This window comes from Macaca thibetana, chromosome 9, assembly GCF_024542745.1.
Source record: "Macaca thibetana thibetana isolate TM-01 chromosome 9, ASM2454274v1, whole genome shotgun sequence".
NCBI lineage: Eukaryota > Metazoa > Chordata > Mammalia > Primates > Cercopithecidae > Macaca > Macaca thibetana.
Window position 1 is genome coordinate 45,432,836 of NC_065586.1, and position 17,323 is coordinate 45,450,158.

General features: G+C 52.5%; 1 protein-coding gene across 1 annotated transcript; it reads left to right on the plus strand.

The window, feature by feature from the left end:
• Positions 1 to 682: 682 nt before the first annotated feature.
• Positions 683 to 10,618, plus strand: RBP3 (retinol binding protein 3). The gene is made up of 4 exons (XM_050803183.1): positions 683 to 3,857; positions 5,676 to 5,866; positions 8,116 to 8,258; positions 9,831 to 10,618. The coding sequence occupies exons 1-4, from the start codon at positions 804 to 806 to the stop codon at positions 10,184 to 10,186; spliced, it is 3,744 nt and encodes a 1,247-aa protein (XP_050659140.1). The 5' UTR covers positions 683 to 803; the 3' UTR covers positions 10,187 to 10,618.
• Positions 10,619 to 17,323: the final 6,705 nt, after the last annotated feature.

The following is a 17,323-nucleotide window of genomic DNA, read 5'->3' on the forward strand; positions in this document are numbered from 1 at the left end:
GAAAGCTGTAGGGGGACCCCTTCTGTTCCCTGGAGGCATTAATGGTACATAGAAATAAATCTCAGGCTCTGAGGCTGATGCCAGCCTCAGACTCAGCCTCTGTACTATATGGGCCAACTGTAGCCCCAAGGGCTTCTTCTTGCTGCAACCCCTATCTGTCCCCACCTAAAACAATGGGCTTCTATTAGTTACAAAACTCTCTGGCCTGTTTTTTTTTTTTAGCTATGAAACAGAGATAATATCTAATACAGAGAACTTGCCAGTAATGAGTGCTTCCTACTTGCTGGGTACTGGGAAGAAGTGCTTTACACATATTTTGTCACTTAATCTACACAAAAAGTAATTAAGACACTTCCCTGAGGCCACGGGAGAGACAGTGGCAGAACCAGTTCTCCAAGGAGGACTTGCAAGTTAATAACTGGACTCTGCAAGGCTCTGGTGGAAACTGTCAGCTTGTAAAGGATGGAGCACAGTGTCTGGCATGTGGCAGGAGCTAAAATAATGGCAGCGATTAATGTTGTGATATGCAGACGCAGCACAGCAAGATAAGATGCAATGTACCTTCTGGGTCAAACCACCCTGGCCACTCTTCCCCGATACCCAGGGTTGATGTGATTGAATTAGACAGGATTAAAGGCTTACTGGAGCTGGAAGCCTTGCTCCAACTCAGGAGTTTAGCCCCAGACCTTCTGTCCACCAGCTGAGGAGGACAAGGGCAGAAGGCAGCTGCACAGAGCAGGGCCACGGCCTTGCATACAGTCCAGGGGGCTTTTGTGCAAGAGCCAGGCCTCCCCCTGGGTCCCATGATGAGAGAATGGGTTCTGCTCATGTCTATGCTGCTCAGTGGCCTGGCTGGCCCCACACACCTGTTCCAGCCAAGCCTGGTGCTGGACATGGCCAAGGTCCTCTTGGATAACTACTGCTTCCCAGAGAACCTGCTGGGCATGCAGGAAGCCATCCAGCAGGCCATCAAGAGCCACGAGATTCTGAGCATCTCAGACCCGCAGACGCTGGCCAGTGTGCTGACAGCTGGGGTGCAGAGCTCCCTGAACGACCCTCGCCTGGTCATCTCCTATGAGCCCAGCACCCCCGAGCCTCCCCCACAAGTCCCAGCACTCACCAGTCTCTCAGAAGAGGAACTGCTTGCCTGGCTGCAAAGGGGCCTCCGCCATGAGGTTCTGGAGGGTAATGTGGGCTACCTGCGGGTGGACAGCGTTCCGGGCCAGGAGGTGCTGAGCATGATGGGGGAGTTCCTGGTGGCCCACGTGTGGGGGAAGCTCATGGGCACCTCCGCCTTAGTGCTGGATCTCCGGCACTGCACGGGAGGCCAGATCTCCGGCATTCCCTACATCATCTCCTACCTGCACCCAGGGAACACCATCCTGCACGTGGACACTATCTACAACCGCCCCTCCAACACCACCACGGAGATCTGGACCTTGCCCCAGGTCCTGGGAGAAAGGTACGGTGCCGACAAGGATGTGGTGGTCCTCACCAGCAGCCAGACCAGAGGCGTGGCCGAGGACATCGCGCACATCCTCAAGCAGATGCGCAGGGCCATCGTGGTGGGCGAGCGGACTGGAGGAGGGGCCCTGGACCTCCGGAAGCTGAGGATAGGGGAGTCTGACTTCTTCTTCACCGTGCCCGTGTCCAGGTCCCTGGGGCCCCTGGGTGGAGGCAGCCAGACGTGGGAGGGCAGCGGAGTGCTGCCCTGTGTGGGGACACCGGCCGAGCAGGCCCTGGAGAAAGCCCTGGACATCCTCACTCTTCGCAGCGCCCTTCCGGGGGTGGTCCACTGCCTCCAGGAGGCACTGAAGGACTACTACACGCTGGTGGACCGTGTGCCTACCCTGCTGCAGCACCTGGCCAGCATGGACTTCTCCACGGTGGTCTCCGAAGACGATCTGGTCAGCAAGCTCAATGCCGGCCTGCAGGCTGCATCCGAGGATCCCAGGCTCCTGGTGCGAGCCATCAGGCCCAGAGAAACCCCTTCTGGGCCCGTGACCGATGCTGCAGCTGAAGACCCACCAGGGGCAGCCCCAGAGTTGCCTGAGGACGACGCTATCCGGCAAGCACTGGTGGAGTCTGTGTTCCAGGTGTCGGTGCTGCCGGGCAACGTGGGCTACCTGCGTTTCGATAGTTTTGCTGACGCCTCCGTGCTGGGTGTTTTGGCCCCATATGTCCTGCGCCAGGTGTGGGAGCCGTTACAGGACACGGAGCACCTCATCATGGACCTGCGCCACAACCCCGGAGGGCCATCCTCCGCTGTGCCCCTGCTCCTGTCCTACTTCCAGGGCCCCGAGGCTGGCCCCGTGCACCTCTTCACCACCTATGATCGCCGCACCAACATCACACAGGAGCACTTCAGCCACATGGAGCTCCCGGGCCCACGCTACAGCACCCAACGTGGGGTGTATCTGCTCACCAGCCACCGCACCGCCACGGCCGCCGAGGAGTTCGCCTTCCTCATGCAGTCGCTGGGCTGGGCCACGTTGGTAGGTGAGATCACCGCGGGCAACCTGCTGCACACCCGCACCGTGCCGCTGCTAGACACGCCGGAAGGCAGCCTGGCGCTTACGGTGCCGGTCCTCACCTTCATCGACAATCACGGCGAGGCCTGGCTGGGTGGTGGAGTGGTGCCTGATGCCATCGTGCTGGCGGAGGAGGCCCTGGACAAAGCCCAGGAAGTGCTGGAGTTCCACCAGAGCCTGGGGGCCTTGGTGGAGGGCACAGGGCACCTGCTGGAGGCCCACTATGCTCGCCCAGAAGTCGTGGGCCAGACCAGTGCCCTGCTGCGGGCCAAGCTGGCCCAGGGCGCCTACCGCACAGCTGTGGACTTGGAGTCTCTGGCCTCTCAGCTCACAGCAGACCTGCAGGAGGTGTCTGGGGACCACCGCCTGCTAGTGTTCCACAGCCCTGGTGAGCTGGTGGTAGAGGAAGCACCCCCACCACCCCCTGCTGTCCCCTCTCCAGAGGAGCTCACCTACCTTATTGAGGCCCTGTTTAAGACAGAGGTGCTGCCCGGCCAGCTGGGCTACCTGCGTTTTGACGCCATGGCTGAACTGGAGACAGTGAAGGCCGTGGGGCCACAGCTTGTGCGGCTGGTATGGCAACAGCTGGTGGACACCGCTGCGCTGGTGATCGACCTGCGCTACAACCCTGGCAGCTACTCCACGGCCATCCCGCTGCTCTGTTCCTACTTCTTTGAGGCAGAACCCCGCCAGCACCTGTATTCTGTCTTTGACAGGGCCACCTCGAAAGTCATGGAGGTGTGGACCTTGCCTCAGGTCGCGGGCCAGCGCTATGGCTCACACAAGGATCTCTACATCCTGATGAGCCACACCAGTGGCTCTGCGGCCGAGGCCTTTGCACACACCATGCAGGACCTGCAGCGGGCCACGGTCATTGGGGAGCCCACAGCTGGAGGGGCACTCTCTGTGGGCATCTACCAGGTGGGCAGCAGCCCCTTATACGCATCCATGCCCACCCAGATGGCCCTGAGTGCCACCACAGGCAAGGCCTGGGACCTCGCTGGCGTGGAGCCCGACATCACTGTGCCCATGAGCGAAGCCCTTTCCACAGCCCAGGACATAGTGGCTCTGCGTGCCAAGGTGCCCACGGTGCTGCAGACGGCCGGGAAGCTGGTGGCTGATAACTATGCCTCCGCCGAGCTGGGGGCCAAGATGGCCGTCAAACTGAGCGGTCTGCAGAGCCGCTACTCCAGGGTGACCTCAGAAGTGGCCCTGGCCGAGATCCTGGGGGCCGACCTGCAAATGCTCTCCGGAGACCCACACCTGAAGGCAGCCCATATCCCTGAGAATGCCAAGGACCGCATTCCTGGAATTGTCCCTATGCAGGTGAGACCCAAGGGAGACCTGGTTGAGCCCAGTCCCGGGAGTGAGTTGGCCCATTGTCTGCACAGGCCGGGCTCTGTGCACAGTGCATGACAATGGCTTTTAGATTTGTTCTCATGTTTAAGTTTTGACCAGTCAAGTCCTTTCCTCTTTCTCAACCTGTTCCATCCACTCTCTGTGACCCTGGGGTTGCTGAACACCTCTGTTGAACATGCATATTAGGTTGGTGCAAAAGTACTTTCAATGGCAAAGCCTGCAATTATTTTTGCACCCACCTCACAGGAAGCCAGTTTGAAAGCCAACCAATACTCACAGGAAGCCAGTTTGGAAGCCCCTGGGATAGAAGGCATTTCAGCCTTGGCTGGGTGGAAGGTGAGTGATGGCAGGGCTTCTCATTGTCAGTGTTGGGGAAGAGGCCAACACCTGGCAGAGGTGGCCGTGGGCTTCACCAAGTGCCCCACCGCTGGCCGAGAGTTCCACCTAGGCAGCACTCACACCTCCACGCTGTTCTACCTGTGGTTTTGCTGCATCATCACGATTGTACAGGGCAGCATTTGTCGTGGGATCCCTTGTGAGGAGGGTCTGAGACCAGGGCTTGAGTGCAGGCAGTTTGTCTGGGAGGCCATTGCTGAAGCAGGTGTGAAGGAGGGAGCAGGGAGAGTGAGACGGGAAGCTGACAAGCAGATGCCTCAAAGCTGTTCTGCTGAAGCAAGGGCACTGATGAGTGTGGGGATGCTCCCAGGCACAGTCCTCTGCAGGTGGGGCCCAGTGGCTCCTGTCCCACATTGGCCAAGAGTTGCCCTGAGGACATCACTCAGGGTGGGGCAGGCTCCCCCTTCTTGGAGAAGGCCTGAGCTGAGGGTGAAAAGACAAGGCTGTGCTATAGGAGAGCCTGTCAGTGGGGCCGGGGGCAGCTGAAAGCAGAGGGGGCTGAGAGTGCCAAAAGCATCTGCTACAGAATTGTCATCCCCATTTTTCACAACTGAGGCCCGGAGAGGAGCAGAGGAGAGTGGCCTGGGGCCAGAGAGCTGTGACTGAGGGCGGGGCAGGGCCTGGAGGGCGGTGTCTCTGTCAACGAAGGCTCCTGGTCCCAGTCAAGCTCACCAAGTCCTGCCTCCCTCCAGCAGCCTTAGAGAGGGAGGAGGAAGTGCATCCACGTGGGAGTAGCCTGTGCTAGGCTTGCAGGATCCCCGATTTCCAAATCAACTGCTCCTTCCTTTCCAGTAGAGCCAAGGTTCACGATTTGGGGTCAGATGTAGATTCAGATTCTGGCTCCACCACTTACTGACTGTGTGACCTGAGACTAGTTACTTAATCTCTCTGTGCTTCAGTTTTTCCGTGGAAAAGATGGGGATCATGTTATCTCCTGCACAGGTGGCTGTGAGGATGATGATAAGCTCTACAAAGTGCTTAGTACAGGGCCAGGCGCCTGGTACAGGTAACTAACATCTTCCAATCCTGCCCCAGTGGAGGGGAAGGTGAGCTTGGAGGCATTAGGAAGTATCTGGTGAGGTTGGAGAGGTCAGAGGGGAGACCATTTCTGGGCCTTCTAGCTCAGGACATCAGGGCATGTGGGTGGCAGACAGGAGCATCCTCTGCAAGGAGGCTGCTCATGGATCACACATGTCCCAATGGCATGTCACATCTCACACATGCCACTGGGAAAGTCCCTGGTATCTACTAACTCCTTCAGAAATGTCAGTTCCTGTCCCATGCCCTTAATATTTCCCATGACATAAAGGTGATCCGTGGTGCCTGCTTTCCTGGACTCTAAAACCGGCTGCTCCTCCTGACACTGAGTAGGACCTCCAACTCTTACAGATCCCTTCCCCTGAAGTCTTTGAAGAGCTGATCAAGTTTTCCTTCCACACTAATGTGTTTGAGGACAACATTGGCTACTTGAGGTTTGACATGTTTGGGGACGGTGAGCTGCTCACCCAGGTCTCCAAGCTGCTGGTGGAGCACATCTGGAAGAAGATCATGCACACGGATGCCATGATCATCGACATGAGGTCAGTGGCCAGGGGTCGGTGCTTCCCAGCCAGGACGCAGGACTGCCGGGGGACAGTCAAAGCTATGGGCCACGGCAGGGAAGAAAAGGAACTCTGCAACACAGCAGAGGGCCTGAGGGGGGCCAGGCCTCCTGCCTATCAGGGCTCCAGCCAGTTAGCCCAGGGGTTCTTGTTTCATTGCAGGCGGGGCCCAGCACTGGTCGTTTTTGTAAACTTCTCCAATTCCAATGTGCATTCCAGATTGAGAATTACCCCAAATTTGCCTGGTCATAGGATTCAGTGGGAAGGAGAGGAAGGAGACGTTAAAAACACTGATTCCTGGGCCCCACTCCTCCTTTACTGACTCAGAAGCTCCGGCGGACAGGCCCGATAATCTCTATTTGACAGGCATCCCAGGTGATTCTGATGGCCAGTGGCATGTGAGACAGCCAGGCCTCCCACCTGGGAAGGCGCCTCACGTCATACAAAATCAACTCATGACAACCCTGGTCACATGAATCGTCATACAGGCAGAATTTGGAAATCGCACAGGGAGAATTTAGAAATTAATCACTATTGTTATCAAAAGAATTCTTTGCATCACCAAATGATTGTCAGAAGGATGTCTTCAGCTAGCCACCTCCCCTCTGTTTCTGTAAAACTGTGCCTCATATGTCGTGAGTTTACATCATGGACCAGGGTAGGAGGTGGATGAGCACCCTCAGGCAGTGGCCAGACCTGGCATCCCGTGACTCTGGGGTCCATTGGTGGACATGCCCCGGCACCCTCCATGGGCAGGCTGCCTTCCTCAGACGGGACCCTTGCACGCTCCTCTGTTGTCTAAAAGAAGTGGCAGGGGGTGGCAGAGCAGGAGCATTCACCCAGCTCCAGTTCTCTAGCCCTCAGTGCTCACTCACATGGTTCTTAGTGGTCACTAGGTGGCTCTCAGTCCTGCACCCACTGCTTCTCCTCCCTGGGAGAAGAAAGAACATTAAGGCTAAAACATTAGCCCTGGCTCCAGTTCTGTGTGTGTTCACAGCCCGAGCTTGAGGCTCCTGTGGTCTCTCTGATCATTTTTTTCTTTAGAAGTTCTGTTGAGCACCCGAATGACACTCATGTTAAGTCCCTTTCTTCTGAATATGCCATTTACACTTTTTAAAGAGGAGATGGCCCCAACCTGCAAGTGCACTTTGCTTAAAGACCCTTCCACCCCTGAGGTTTGTTTGGAGGTTCAGACACTGACATCGCAGGCCCAGAACCCAGCCAGGTCATCCCAGGCCATCAACTGGATGAGGCTGCTTAACATGTCACTAGCCCCAGTGGGGAGACAGGGCCCCAATGAGGTCACACAGTGGGACAAATCTAAATGGCCTGGGAGAAATGCAGGCTCCCTTTCTTCCAATGTGGCTCCACAAGCCTGAATATTTCAACACACTAAGTGCCCTGTTAAGACACCTGAACTAAGACAGCCGGTAGGTGTCATAAGATTGTCACAGAATGCAACCGGGAAAAACAATGTTTCCCAAAATGTGTTCCACTCATAGGCAGATATGGGTGCAGGGGAGCAGTCCATGGTCAATAAATGGGGGAAACTGATCAACAAGTTTCTGACTGCAGGACTTGTCAGGGCCTTTTATATACACACACACACACACACACACACACACACACACACACATATATATATATATATATATATATATATTTTTTTTTTATTGAGATGGGGTCTCACTCTGTCGCCCAGGCTGGAGTGCAGTGGCGCGATCTCAGTTTACTGGAAGCTCCGCCTCCCAGGTTCACACCATTCTCCTGCCTCAGCCTCCCAAGTAGCTGGGACTACAGGTGCCTGCCACCACGCCCGGCTAATTTTTTGTATTTTTAGTAGAGATGGGATTTCACTGTGTTAGCCAGGATGGTCTCGATCTCCTGACCTTGTGATCCACCCACCTCAGCCTCCCAAAGTGCTGGGATTACAGGCATGAGCCACTGCACCCGACTGGTCCTTTAATATATTAACATGTGTTAATTATATAGCAGAAGGAAAGGATAACATATTTGACCACAAAGTTTCTTGTTCTCAAGAGACTAGTACTCTTGGAAATACTCTGGAAAATGCCAACCCATGGTATTCTAAAGGAGGAAGAGGCAGTACATTGAGGCTGCCAAGAATTAGAACCGTCCATGGGACAAAGATCCTGGCCTCCCCGAGGGGCACAGAGGGCCTCACTGTGAGCTCAGCCCCTGAACAGGCTCCGCTTCCCGTCCCTCAGGTTCAACATCGGCGGCCCCACATCCTCCATTCCCATCTTGTGCTCCTACTTCTTTGATGAAGGCCCACCAGTTCTGCTGGATAAGATCTACAGCCGGCCTGATGACTCCATCAGTGAACTCTGGACACACGCCCAGGTTGTAGGTACGTGGAGAAGCTTTCCCCTTTCTACTGTCATTCTAGAAGCTTCTGGGAAACCAGGGAAAGACAGCTTGAGTGTAGGTAAAAGTCATAGTAACCAGACTGTAAAGCCCTGTCCTAGTCCAGGCACTAGATGTGCATGATCTCGAATCCCTGAAAAGCATGTATCACTATGCCCGTTTTCTAGAGGAAAAAACAGTGGGGATTGACTAGGTCAAGTATCTTTTCTAGGGTCATGCAGCTAATAAATGGAACCCAAAATGTGAATATTAGTTTGTCTAATACCAAAATTTCCCCCAGGCTTAAGCACTATGATCACCAGCCTGCGGGACAAATGCAGAATTTGAAGGATTCTCCCCGCCCCTTACCAACCCCAATGGGCATTTCCAGTGCTCACCATACTTGAGCTCTCAGCTGCAGTGCCACAAACTTGCCTGGAAAGGTCATGATGCTCATCAGGCTTCTGTTAACTGCCCTGGACACAGAGCTGTGGCTACAGGAGCAAAGGCAGGCCCTGAGCTAGCTTTACAGAACCATGACTCTCAAAGCCCCATTCCAGGGTGGACGGCCTCCATCTATCTTCCCTGCCCAGCGTGTAAGACCAAGGAACTTGTGCTCCTGTCCAACGAGAAAGGACTGGAGAGATCAATGGGGGTGTGCCTGTGACCGGAGAAACACCCCATCATTTTCATGTCCATGCTTCTGTAATACACAGGCATTTTGCTGTAGCTTCTAGGACATACATTCAATAATATTACGAAGTGTAAATACAAATCAGAACCAGGTGAATTCTAAATTCAAATAGATGTTCAAGACTGGAAGTTAAAGATAGACTCAATTCTACAGATAGTGAGGTCCCAGAACTGTGAGGTCCAATATGGGAGCCACAAGCCACCTGTGGCCACCGAGCATTTGAAATGTGGCTCTCCCAAGTGGAGATGTGCTGGAGGTGTAACGTGCATACCAGATTTTGAAGACATTACGAAAAAAAACCTCATTAATAATTTTATTTGATTACATTTTGAAATGGATGTATTTTGGATACATTGGCTTAAACAAAACATGATTAAAATTAACACCGGGGATTTCTTTTTGCTTGCTCAACATGGCTACTAGGGAACCTAAAATGACATCTATGGGCAGCATTCTGGCTCACGTTGCATTCCTGTTGGACAGTGCTGTCCTAGAGGGTTGTTCTTATGACATCACAAATTGGGTTTTTCTGAGTCCAAAGTGAAAAGGAAGTCAGGTCAGTTTAAGTGTTTTCATTATTCATGAAGAGAGAGGACGTCCCTTTCTCAGGAGAGTCAAGTCTTTCCTATCACTTGGCATAAAAAGGCCTCGTTGGGAGTTGTCAAGCACTGAAATCCTCGTGATTAGGCATGTATTCTTGTCCCCATTTTACGGATGCAGAAATCAAGGCTCAGAGAAGTCAAGTGGCTCACAAGTGGACACAAGGGCACAGACCGAAACCCCAGGGCCTCCTCCATCACTGCAGGCCCAGGCAGGATAGAGAAGACAGGTGCTCCAGGGTCCTGACATGACCCCTATCCTGAAGGGCCTTATGTCTTCCAGGTGAACGCTATGGCTCCAAGAAGAGCATGGTCATTCTGACCAGCAGTGTGACGGCCGGCACTGCGGAGGAGTTCACCTACATCATGAAGAGGCTGGGCCGGGCCCTGGTCATCGGGGAGGTGACCAGCGGGGGTTGCCAGCCACCACAGACCTACCACGTGGATGACACCAACCTCTACCTCACTATCCCCACGGCCCGTTCTGTGGGGGCCTCGGATGGCAGCTCCTGGGAAGGGGTGGGGGTGACACCCCATATGGTTGTCCCTGCAGAAGAGGCTCTCACCAGGGCCAAGGAGATGCTCCAGCACAACCAACTGAGGGTGAAGCGGAGCCCAGGCCTGCAGGACCACCCATAGGGAAGGGCCCCGTAGGCAGAGCCCCAGGACAAACAGAACCTCTGGGATTCACACCAAGGGCACTCCTGCAGGTGGCCCGGCCTGAGGTTCCCAGGGGCAGCAGAGGGGCCTACTGAGCTCTGGTTAGGCTAGAGCTGGAGGTGTGTATACGCACACACACACACACACATACATACACATATATATGTGTGTGTGTGTGTGTGTGTGTATATGTATATATATATGGCTTTCCAATAACAACCTAAATTTTAAAACAGGTTCCTTCTAGGTGGTAGAACTTGCGGTGGTATTTTTACCTTTCTTCTTCATACTTTGCTCTTTTTCTTAAATACTCAATAATGTGCATATATCATTATTTTCAGATGCAGTTGTCATTATTCCAAAATATAAAAAATAAAGAAGATAAAATAAATTATATAACTGAGCCATTAACCACAATTTAGTGATCACCAGTGGTTGTTAAATCTCTTTTTTTCATGGGTTTTCCATTCACATTATTTGGATCTTCCGGATCTGCCCTACTGGCCTCTATGGACAGCTGACTTTGTTTAAGATGTGGCGCAAGATGCTATGGGGTCAGCAGGTGGCAAAGGTCCTGTGGATCTTAAATAAGGAAAGGGCTGGTGCAGCCCTTCTGCTGGTGATGTACACATGCTGGCTGTGTCTCTTCTGAGCCTCACGCCGGCTGCATAGCTGGCCACTCTCATCTTCTACCCAGGAGCCAGCTGAGACACAGACAAACTCCGCAGCTCACCCAAGGTCACACAGCCAGCACGGTGGACCTGTGTCCTTCTTTGGGCCACCCAGCATTTGCAGCACCTTTGGGTGATCAGAGAATCACTGCCCATAAGAACTGGTAGGAAACAGTGATGTCAGCCCTGCCTGGGTGGGAAACCAGCCCGGCCACTTCCCCAGCTGAGTGGTTCTGGGCAATTTGTTTCACTTCTCTGGGCCTCAGTTTCTTCATCTGTTCAATGGGAGAAATAATAATACACTTGGAGTTGTGAGAATGAAGTGAGTCAATCTAGTGCCCAGCCAATGTTAGTTGTCATAATTTCTCCGCTACAAAGCTGAACACCCTGGAAGCCCACTGTTCCAGCCCTCCTGGCAGTAGGGCATGGGCATGTGGTCCTGCCTTGGTCAACCAGAAGCTCCTATGCAGAACGTTTAATCTGGAGCAAGTGGCCAGGGAGCCTGGGCGGTGGCCATCTGCCAGAAGCCTAGTGTATAAGGACAGCACAGCCATGCCCTATGCTTAGCGGGGACAGCAGCAGCACCCTCAAGAGGTGCTTCCCAGACTTCCCGGTGTGACTTTGGCTGTGGTCCTGGTGGAGTGACCCATTGTCCCTACCCACTGCTCAGCCAGGTCCCCCAGCCCACCCATCTAGGACTGGGCACCATCCGGGGTCTTTCATGAAATCCCTGTCTGCTTCCATCCACCAAAGACTTTTCTGTAATAAACAGCACAGTCTGGTGCAGCGGGTTAAAGGGTAGGTGGGATTTGAACCCATCTCTGTACAGTTCCAAAGATCCTTCTGTTTCCACCACATCATGAAGAGGCCCTGGGCCTGATCTGGAAAGGGGGTTTGAGATAGACAGGAGCGAAAGTCCTCTGCATAGCAAAGTACAGGTTCAGCCTTCCTAAATGCAAGCCTTCTTGCATTGCTACCTGCTTGCAGGCACAAGACTGGAGGAAAAGGAAAAGGAAAACAAAATCCCATCAGGTCTCTTTTCTGGTGGGACACCCAGATGGCCAAGAATTGCCTAGAAGTCTCTGTTCAGATGAGCCCTGGGCCCCTTCAACTCTCTATGCCCTGGTCTGAGCTCATGGCCTGCACCCTGCCAAATCCTACTTACCTCCAGCTCACATCTTGCACATAGCCACACCTCCTTCCAGACACTCGGATTCCCTCCTCTCTGTCCCCCACACCTCTCACCCAGTGTCCACAGTGATCAGGACCCAAGGTAAGTTAATACCTGAGTTAATGTCACTCTGCTCTGCACCCAGCCTGCCATCTTCTTTGCCTTGTCTTGGGGTCCCAGTTTTGTGCCTAAATCCCTGACATAGCTTCCTGCCCCATCTCTGTGGCCTGACCTGCAGCTAGGGGTTCATCTTCACTGGAAGGGCATTGTTAGGTGATGCAGACACTTCTGGAAGGTCATCTTTATCTGTCTTTCTTGCAGATGTGATGGAGAGGTAAGTCAACCAGGACCAAGCAGGGGTTCATTTGACTGGCATCCAGGGGTGCTGGAGTGCCCCTCGGAGTCAGCTCAGCTCAGTATTGTACATGACAGCATGTACAATAAATGGATTATAAAGGCCCTGGCAGGGACTCAAAGCTGGCTCTCTGGGGCAAGACAGGCCGAGGAGTTTCCCTATTGTTTACCATCAAAGGCCAGGCCACACTCTGGGCAACCAAGCCAGAGCCATTGGGTAGAGAAAGGAACTCAGGGTATACTGGGTCCATCTCTCCCTGCCTTTCTTTCCCCTCCAGGGCAGATCCTGAGGATGCCAGGCTAGCCACAGGGCAACTGGTGGAAACAGAGCTGTCTCAGACCTGGTCCCCAACGCCAGAGAAGACTTGGGGGACCAGATGTTAGCAGCAGGGGCAGGGCATGGGCACAGTCCACTCATGGGCATCTTTGCAGTCTGACCAGGGACTGACAGCACAGAGCTGGGGGGCATGGTGGGGGTGGTGACTCTGGGTGCTGGGGGCTCATTTCCAGGTGCTCTTAGTCAGCAACAAGCCATGCCTCTGCCAGGCTCTGTAAGGAGAGGAAGGAAAAGGTGACCTTCACCTCCAAGTCCTTGCTGGAGACGTGGTGACCCCCATCCAGGGAAGGAGGAACCAGGGACTATTGCAGTGATATGCTTCATCCATAGGGAATGCAAAGGCGCCACCTGGGGACCCTTGTGGGCCTGCTGCTTTCAGGCTGGACTGAAGCAATAAGGGAGGAGCTTCCTCTTCCTGTGTCCATGTCTGCCCCGCACAGGCCCACACAGTAGATGGCCCTGACTGTGTGCCAGAGGGCCCTGGTTACCCACACAGCTGTGGTGTGGTGAAACGATGTGACTCAGAAAGAAAAGCAACACAGCCGGTTCACACTCCGGGCCAGGAAACCCACCGCCAAGATCCCCGCCTGGGGGCACCCACCTCCCATCTCCTGGTTCCTATGGGATTTAGCTGCCACCTGGCCTAGGTACCCTCTCTGCTTTGCTGACCGGGGTGGCCAGCACTAAAAATAGCCTCGTAATCCAAGCAGTTTAGAATAGCAATGGGATCAGACGACAGTGGCTTCCTCCGTCTTGCCCCAGGAAAACACGAGATGGCAAGATGAATGGAAAGAAAACGTCAGAGAACCCCTCCCATTCTCCCTGCAGGCACTGCCTCCCCTAACCCCTTTCATAACTGGGCGCGGTGGCTCAGGCCTGTAATCCCAGTACTTTGGGAGGCCGAGGTGGGCAGATTACCTGAGGTCAGGAGTTCAAGACCAGCCTGGCCAACATGGTGAAATCCCGTCTCTACAAAAATACAAAAATTAGCTGGGCGTGATGGCGGGTGCCTCTAATTCCAGCTACTCAGAAAGCTGAGGTGAGAGAATCACTTGAACCTGGGAGGCTGAGGTTGCAGTGATTTAAGATCGAGCACTCTGGCTTGGGCAACAGAGCAAGGCTCCGTCTCCAAAAACAGAACAAAACAAACAAACAAAACGGTTTCTGAAACTTCTCTCCTAGGAAGTATCACAACCCAACACATGTTGGAGAACAGCTTATTTTTCAAATAAAAGGTTTATTCTATGAGGTTCTGATCTTGCTATGCCATCTGTAGACCTACCACATGACTTCTAAAAACACAACAAAATTAGGCAAATGACAAGGGTGCCTGATTCCCTCTTTCAAGGGAAGAGGCCTGTAGGAAGGCCTGCTGCCTCCAGATGGTGCCATCATTTTCCAGGGGTATGAGGAGTGCAAGGCTGGTCTGGGGGCTACTGTGGTCGACTTTCACCCCTGATAAAGGCTCTGTCTCCGTGCTCACAGGAACAGGGTGGTACGGCTGAGGTTAGAAGCGCTAGGCCCAGCACCGGCCTGTTCCAAAGCTGGGAGCATAACAGAGTTAAGGGATCACCGGCTGGTGGCAACCCTGAACCATCACCACCACTGACATGCTTCCATGAATCCATGCCACTTTGGTTATCCATCAGTGCTTGCAAAACTCTTGAGTCAGTTGACAACGAATTTCATACAAAGACCTGAACTCTGGCCTTTCTTGAGGCCTGCATCCAGCCTGGCTGTGCAGTCTTCACCCAGGCACTGAGCTCCCCACCATTGCCACTTACAGGCAGGTCCATCCACTCATTAGCCTACTTCAATAGACTTTTGAGCTTAGGATGCCTGGCCTAGAGATGCAGGAATTGGCAAGAAGTTGAATTCTAGGAGCCCAACTTTGTAGTGGTTTTACTTCTCTCCCAGGTAACAACAGAAAGAAAAGCTGACCTTTGTTAAAATTGAGAACCAAACTGAATCTGAATTCAGAATGTCTTAGTTTAGCCTCATTAGCATATTTTGAGGACTTTTGTAAATCTGAATTGAATGGCTGTCACTGGGAGATAATTTATTATGATAGAATTTGCCATGTTTCCAGCTATTGTAGATAAAACCTCCTCTGTTCCGCGAGGTCAGCCAAGACTTTCTGCTCATCGACTCAGTGTCTTTGGGTCACATGCCTACCAACAGCTTTGCCAGAAAGCCACCAAGGCCCTAGACCCTAGGAGAGTGGAGGAGAGAGGCAAAGCTGGCCAGAACAGCAAGGGGACACCCTGGGGCACCAAGGGACAGGGTACGATCTTGAGGTGGGGCATTGAGGAGCTTTTGTGAGCTTGAGAGTCAGGTTAGGAATTCAACAGTGACAGGGTGAGTATCTCACCAGGACCACAGGATGGGGTGCTGAGCTGATTCAATTAGACGTAGAGAATTTAAGGAATGCAGTAATTCTTACCCAGGATTGTAAAATTAATATCTGCTGATGTGATATATTGTGGCAACATTTCATGCCAACTCTTAACTGGCATATAGAAGGTGCCTGCCTAGTCCATTCAGGCTGCTATAACAAAACACCATAAACCGGATGACTTATTAACAACAGAAATTTATTGCTCACAGTTCTAGAGGCTCGGAAGTCCCAGATCAAGGTGCCAGCAGCTTTGGCGGTTGGTACCATCTTCCTAGTTGGGAGATGGCAACTTTAAGCTGCATTCTCACAAGGTGGAAGCAGGGAACTAGGTCTCTGCGGTTTATTTTTATTTTTTAGAAATAGGGTCTCACTATGTTGCCCAGGCTGGAATGCAGTGGCACAATCATAGCTCACTGCAGCCTTAAACTTCTGAGTTCAAGTAACTCCCCCACCCACCCCACCCATCTCAGCCTTCTACGAGTAGCTGGGACTATAGGCACACACACCACCTTATTCAGCTAATTCTTGTATTTTTTGTAGAGAGGGGTGTCTCACTATGTTGCCCAGGCTGGTCTCAAACTCCTATCCTTGAGCAATCTTCCCATCTCAGCCCCCAAAGTGCTAGGATTACAGGCATGAGCCACTGTGCTCAGGCACTGGGGTTTCTTTCTTTCTTTTTTCTTTTTTTCCAAGATGGAGTCTTCCTCTGTCACCCAGGCTGGAGTGCAGCGGTGCAATCTTGGCTCACTACAACCTCCACTTTCCGGGTTCAAGCAATTCTTCTGCCTTAGGCTCCCAAGTAGCTAGGATTACAGGTGCCCACCACCACACCCAGCTAATTTTGTGTGTGTGTGTGTGTGTGTGTATTTTTAGTAGAGACGGAGTTTCACCATATTGGCCAGCCTGGTCTCGAACTCCTGACCTCATAATTTGCCCGCCTCGGCCTCCCAAAGTGCTGGGATTACAGGTGTGAGCCACTGCACCCAGCCTCTTTTGTAAGGGCACTAATTCCAACCTCCCAAAAGCCCCACCTCCTAATACCATTACCTCGGGGGTTAGGACTTTAAATAAATTTTGGGAGACACAAACATTCAGACCATAGAAGTGGTAGAGAGAGCTTGGGCAAAACCATGATTTACCATGTCTACTCTCCAGTAGATACAGGAGGGCAGAAATGAAGAAGGGCTAAGAGAGAATTTGACTCCCAGACTCTGGGAACCCAGCCTGGTGATAATTAGGGACCACAATATTAACAAGCTGTAAACCCATCGCTTCCACAAATCACTTTTGAGTTTGTCCATTTAAATGGCTGTGAGCAATTTGGATCTACATCCATTTTTACCAAAATTAACTCCAAGTTAAAAATCAGAGTTGGGGGAAGATAGTGTGCTGTTTTCTATAGCTTCAAGTTTTCCTAAATGCCTATCCTGCTTGGGAATGGTATAACTGGTCGAGGTTAGTAATAATTGCATGTGAGGCCGTTCTATTCACGTGCAATGTAAACCGTCGCTTGGTGTAGCTGAGGTTCCTCACAGATTGTGGATGGGGCAAGGTCCAGACCTCTCAGTGGTTCTAACCTTGGCCTCACCACCACTTGCCCTGCAACACTGAGCACATCAGCTCATGTCTGTGGACCTCAGAGTCCAATGTTGTACAGGGAGGGGGTGGTCTAGAAATCTAAATTCCCTTCAGTTCTAAGTGTCTGCATGTCTTGGCATATTTCTGTCTTTCAAAGAGATTTCACAGAAATTACAAACCAATCAATTAAGCCAGAGAAGGACAATTGTGCACAGCGTTTGATAGATCCTAAAACCCTCCCGAGAAGCTGATTTGAGATGTGGCAAGTGCCAGGCCAGAACCAGGCATCTCATTCATTCATTCATTCGACAAATGTCTGTTGAACACCTACTATGTGCCTACATTATCTAGATGCCAGCAATGCTGCAGGTAAAAAAAAAAACCCACCAAAAATCCCTCACAGAGCTTACATTCTAGTGATAGGGGACACGGTAAGCAAGATAAATCAGTGAAAGAGTTAGTATGCAAGATAGTGAAAGTGCTGGAGAGAAGGGCGATAGGAAAGTGTGTGTGTTTACAAGTAGCGAGTATGAGTTGGAATTTGAGACAGGGAGCCTACACCCGCTGCTGTCCCAGTTCCTGAACCATCCACAATGCCACATGACCA

Bases quoted from the DNA above. Each gene is read 5' to 3' on its own strand.
- RBP3 (XM_050803183.1), top strand. From the start codon at position 804: ATGATGAGAGAATGGGTTCTGCTCATGTCTATGCTGCTCAGTGGCCTG. The intron at 5,867-8,115 runs GTCAGTGGCCAG...CCCGTCCCTCAG, and splicing joins GCCATGATCATCGACATGAG to GTTCAACATCGGCGGCCCCA. The intron at 8,259-9,830 runs GTACGTGGAGAA...TATGTCTTCCAG, and splicing joins GACACACGCCCAGGTTGTAG to GTGAACGCTATGGCTCCAAG.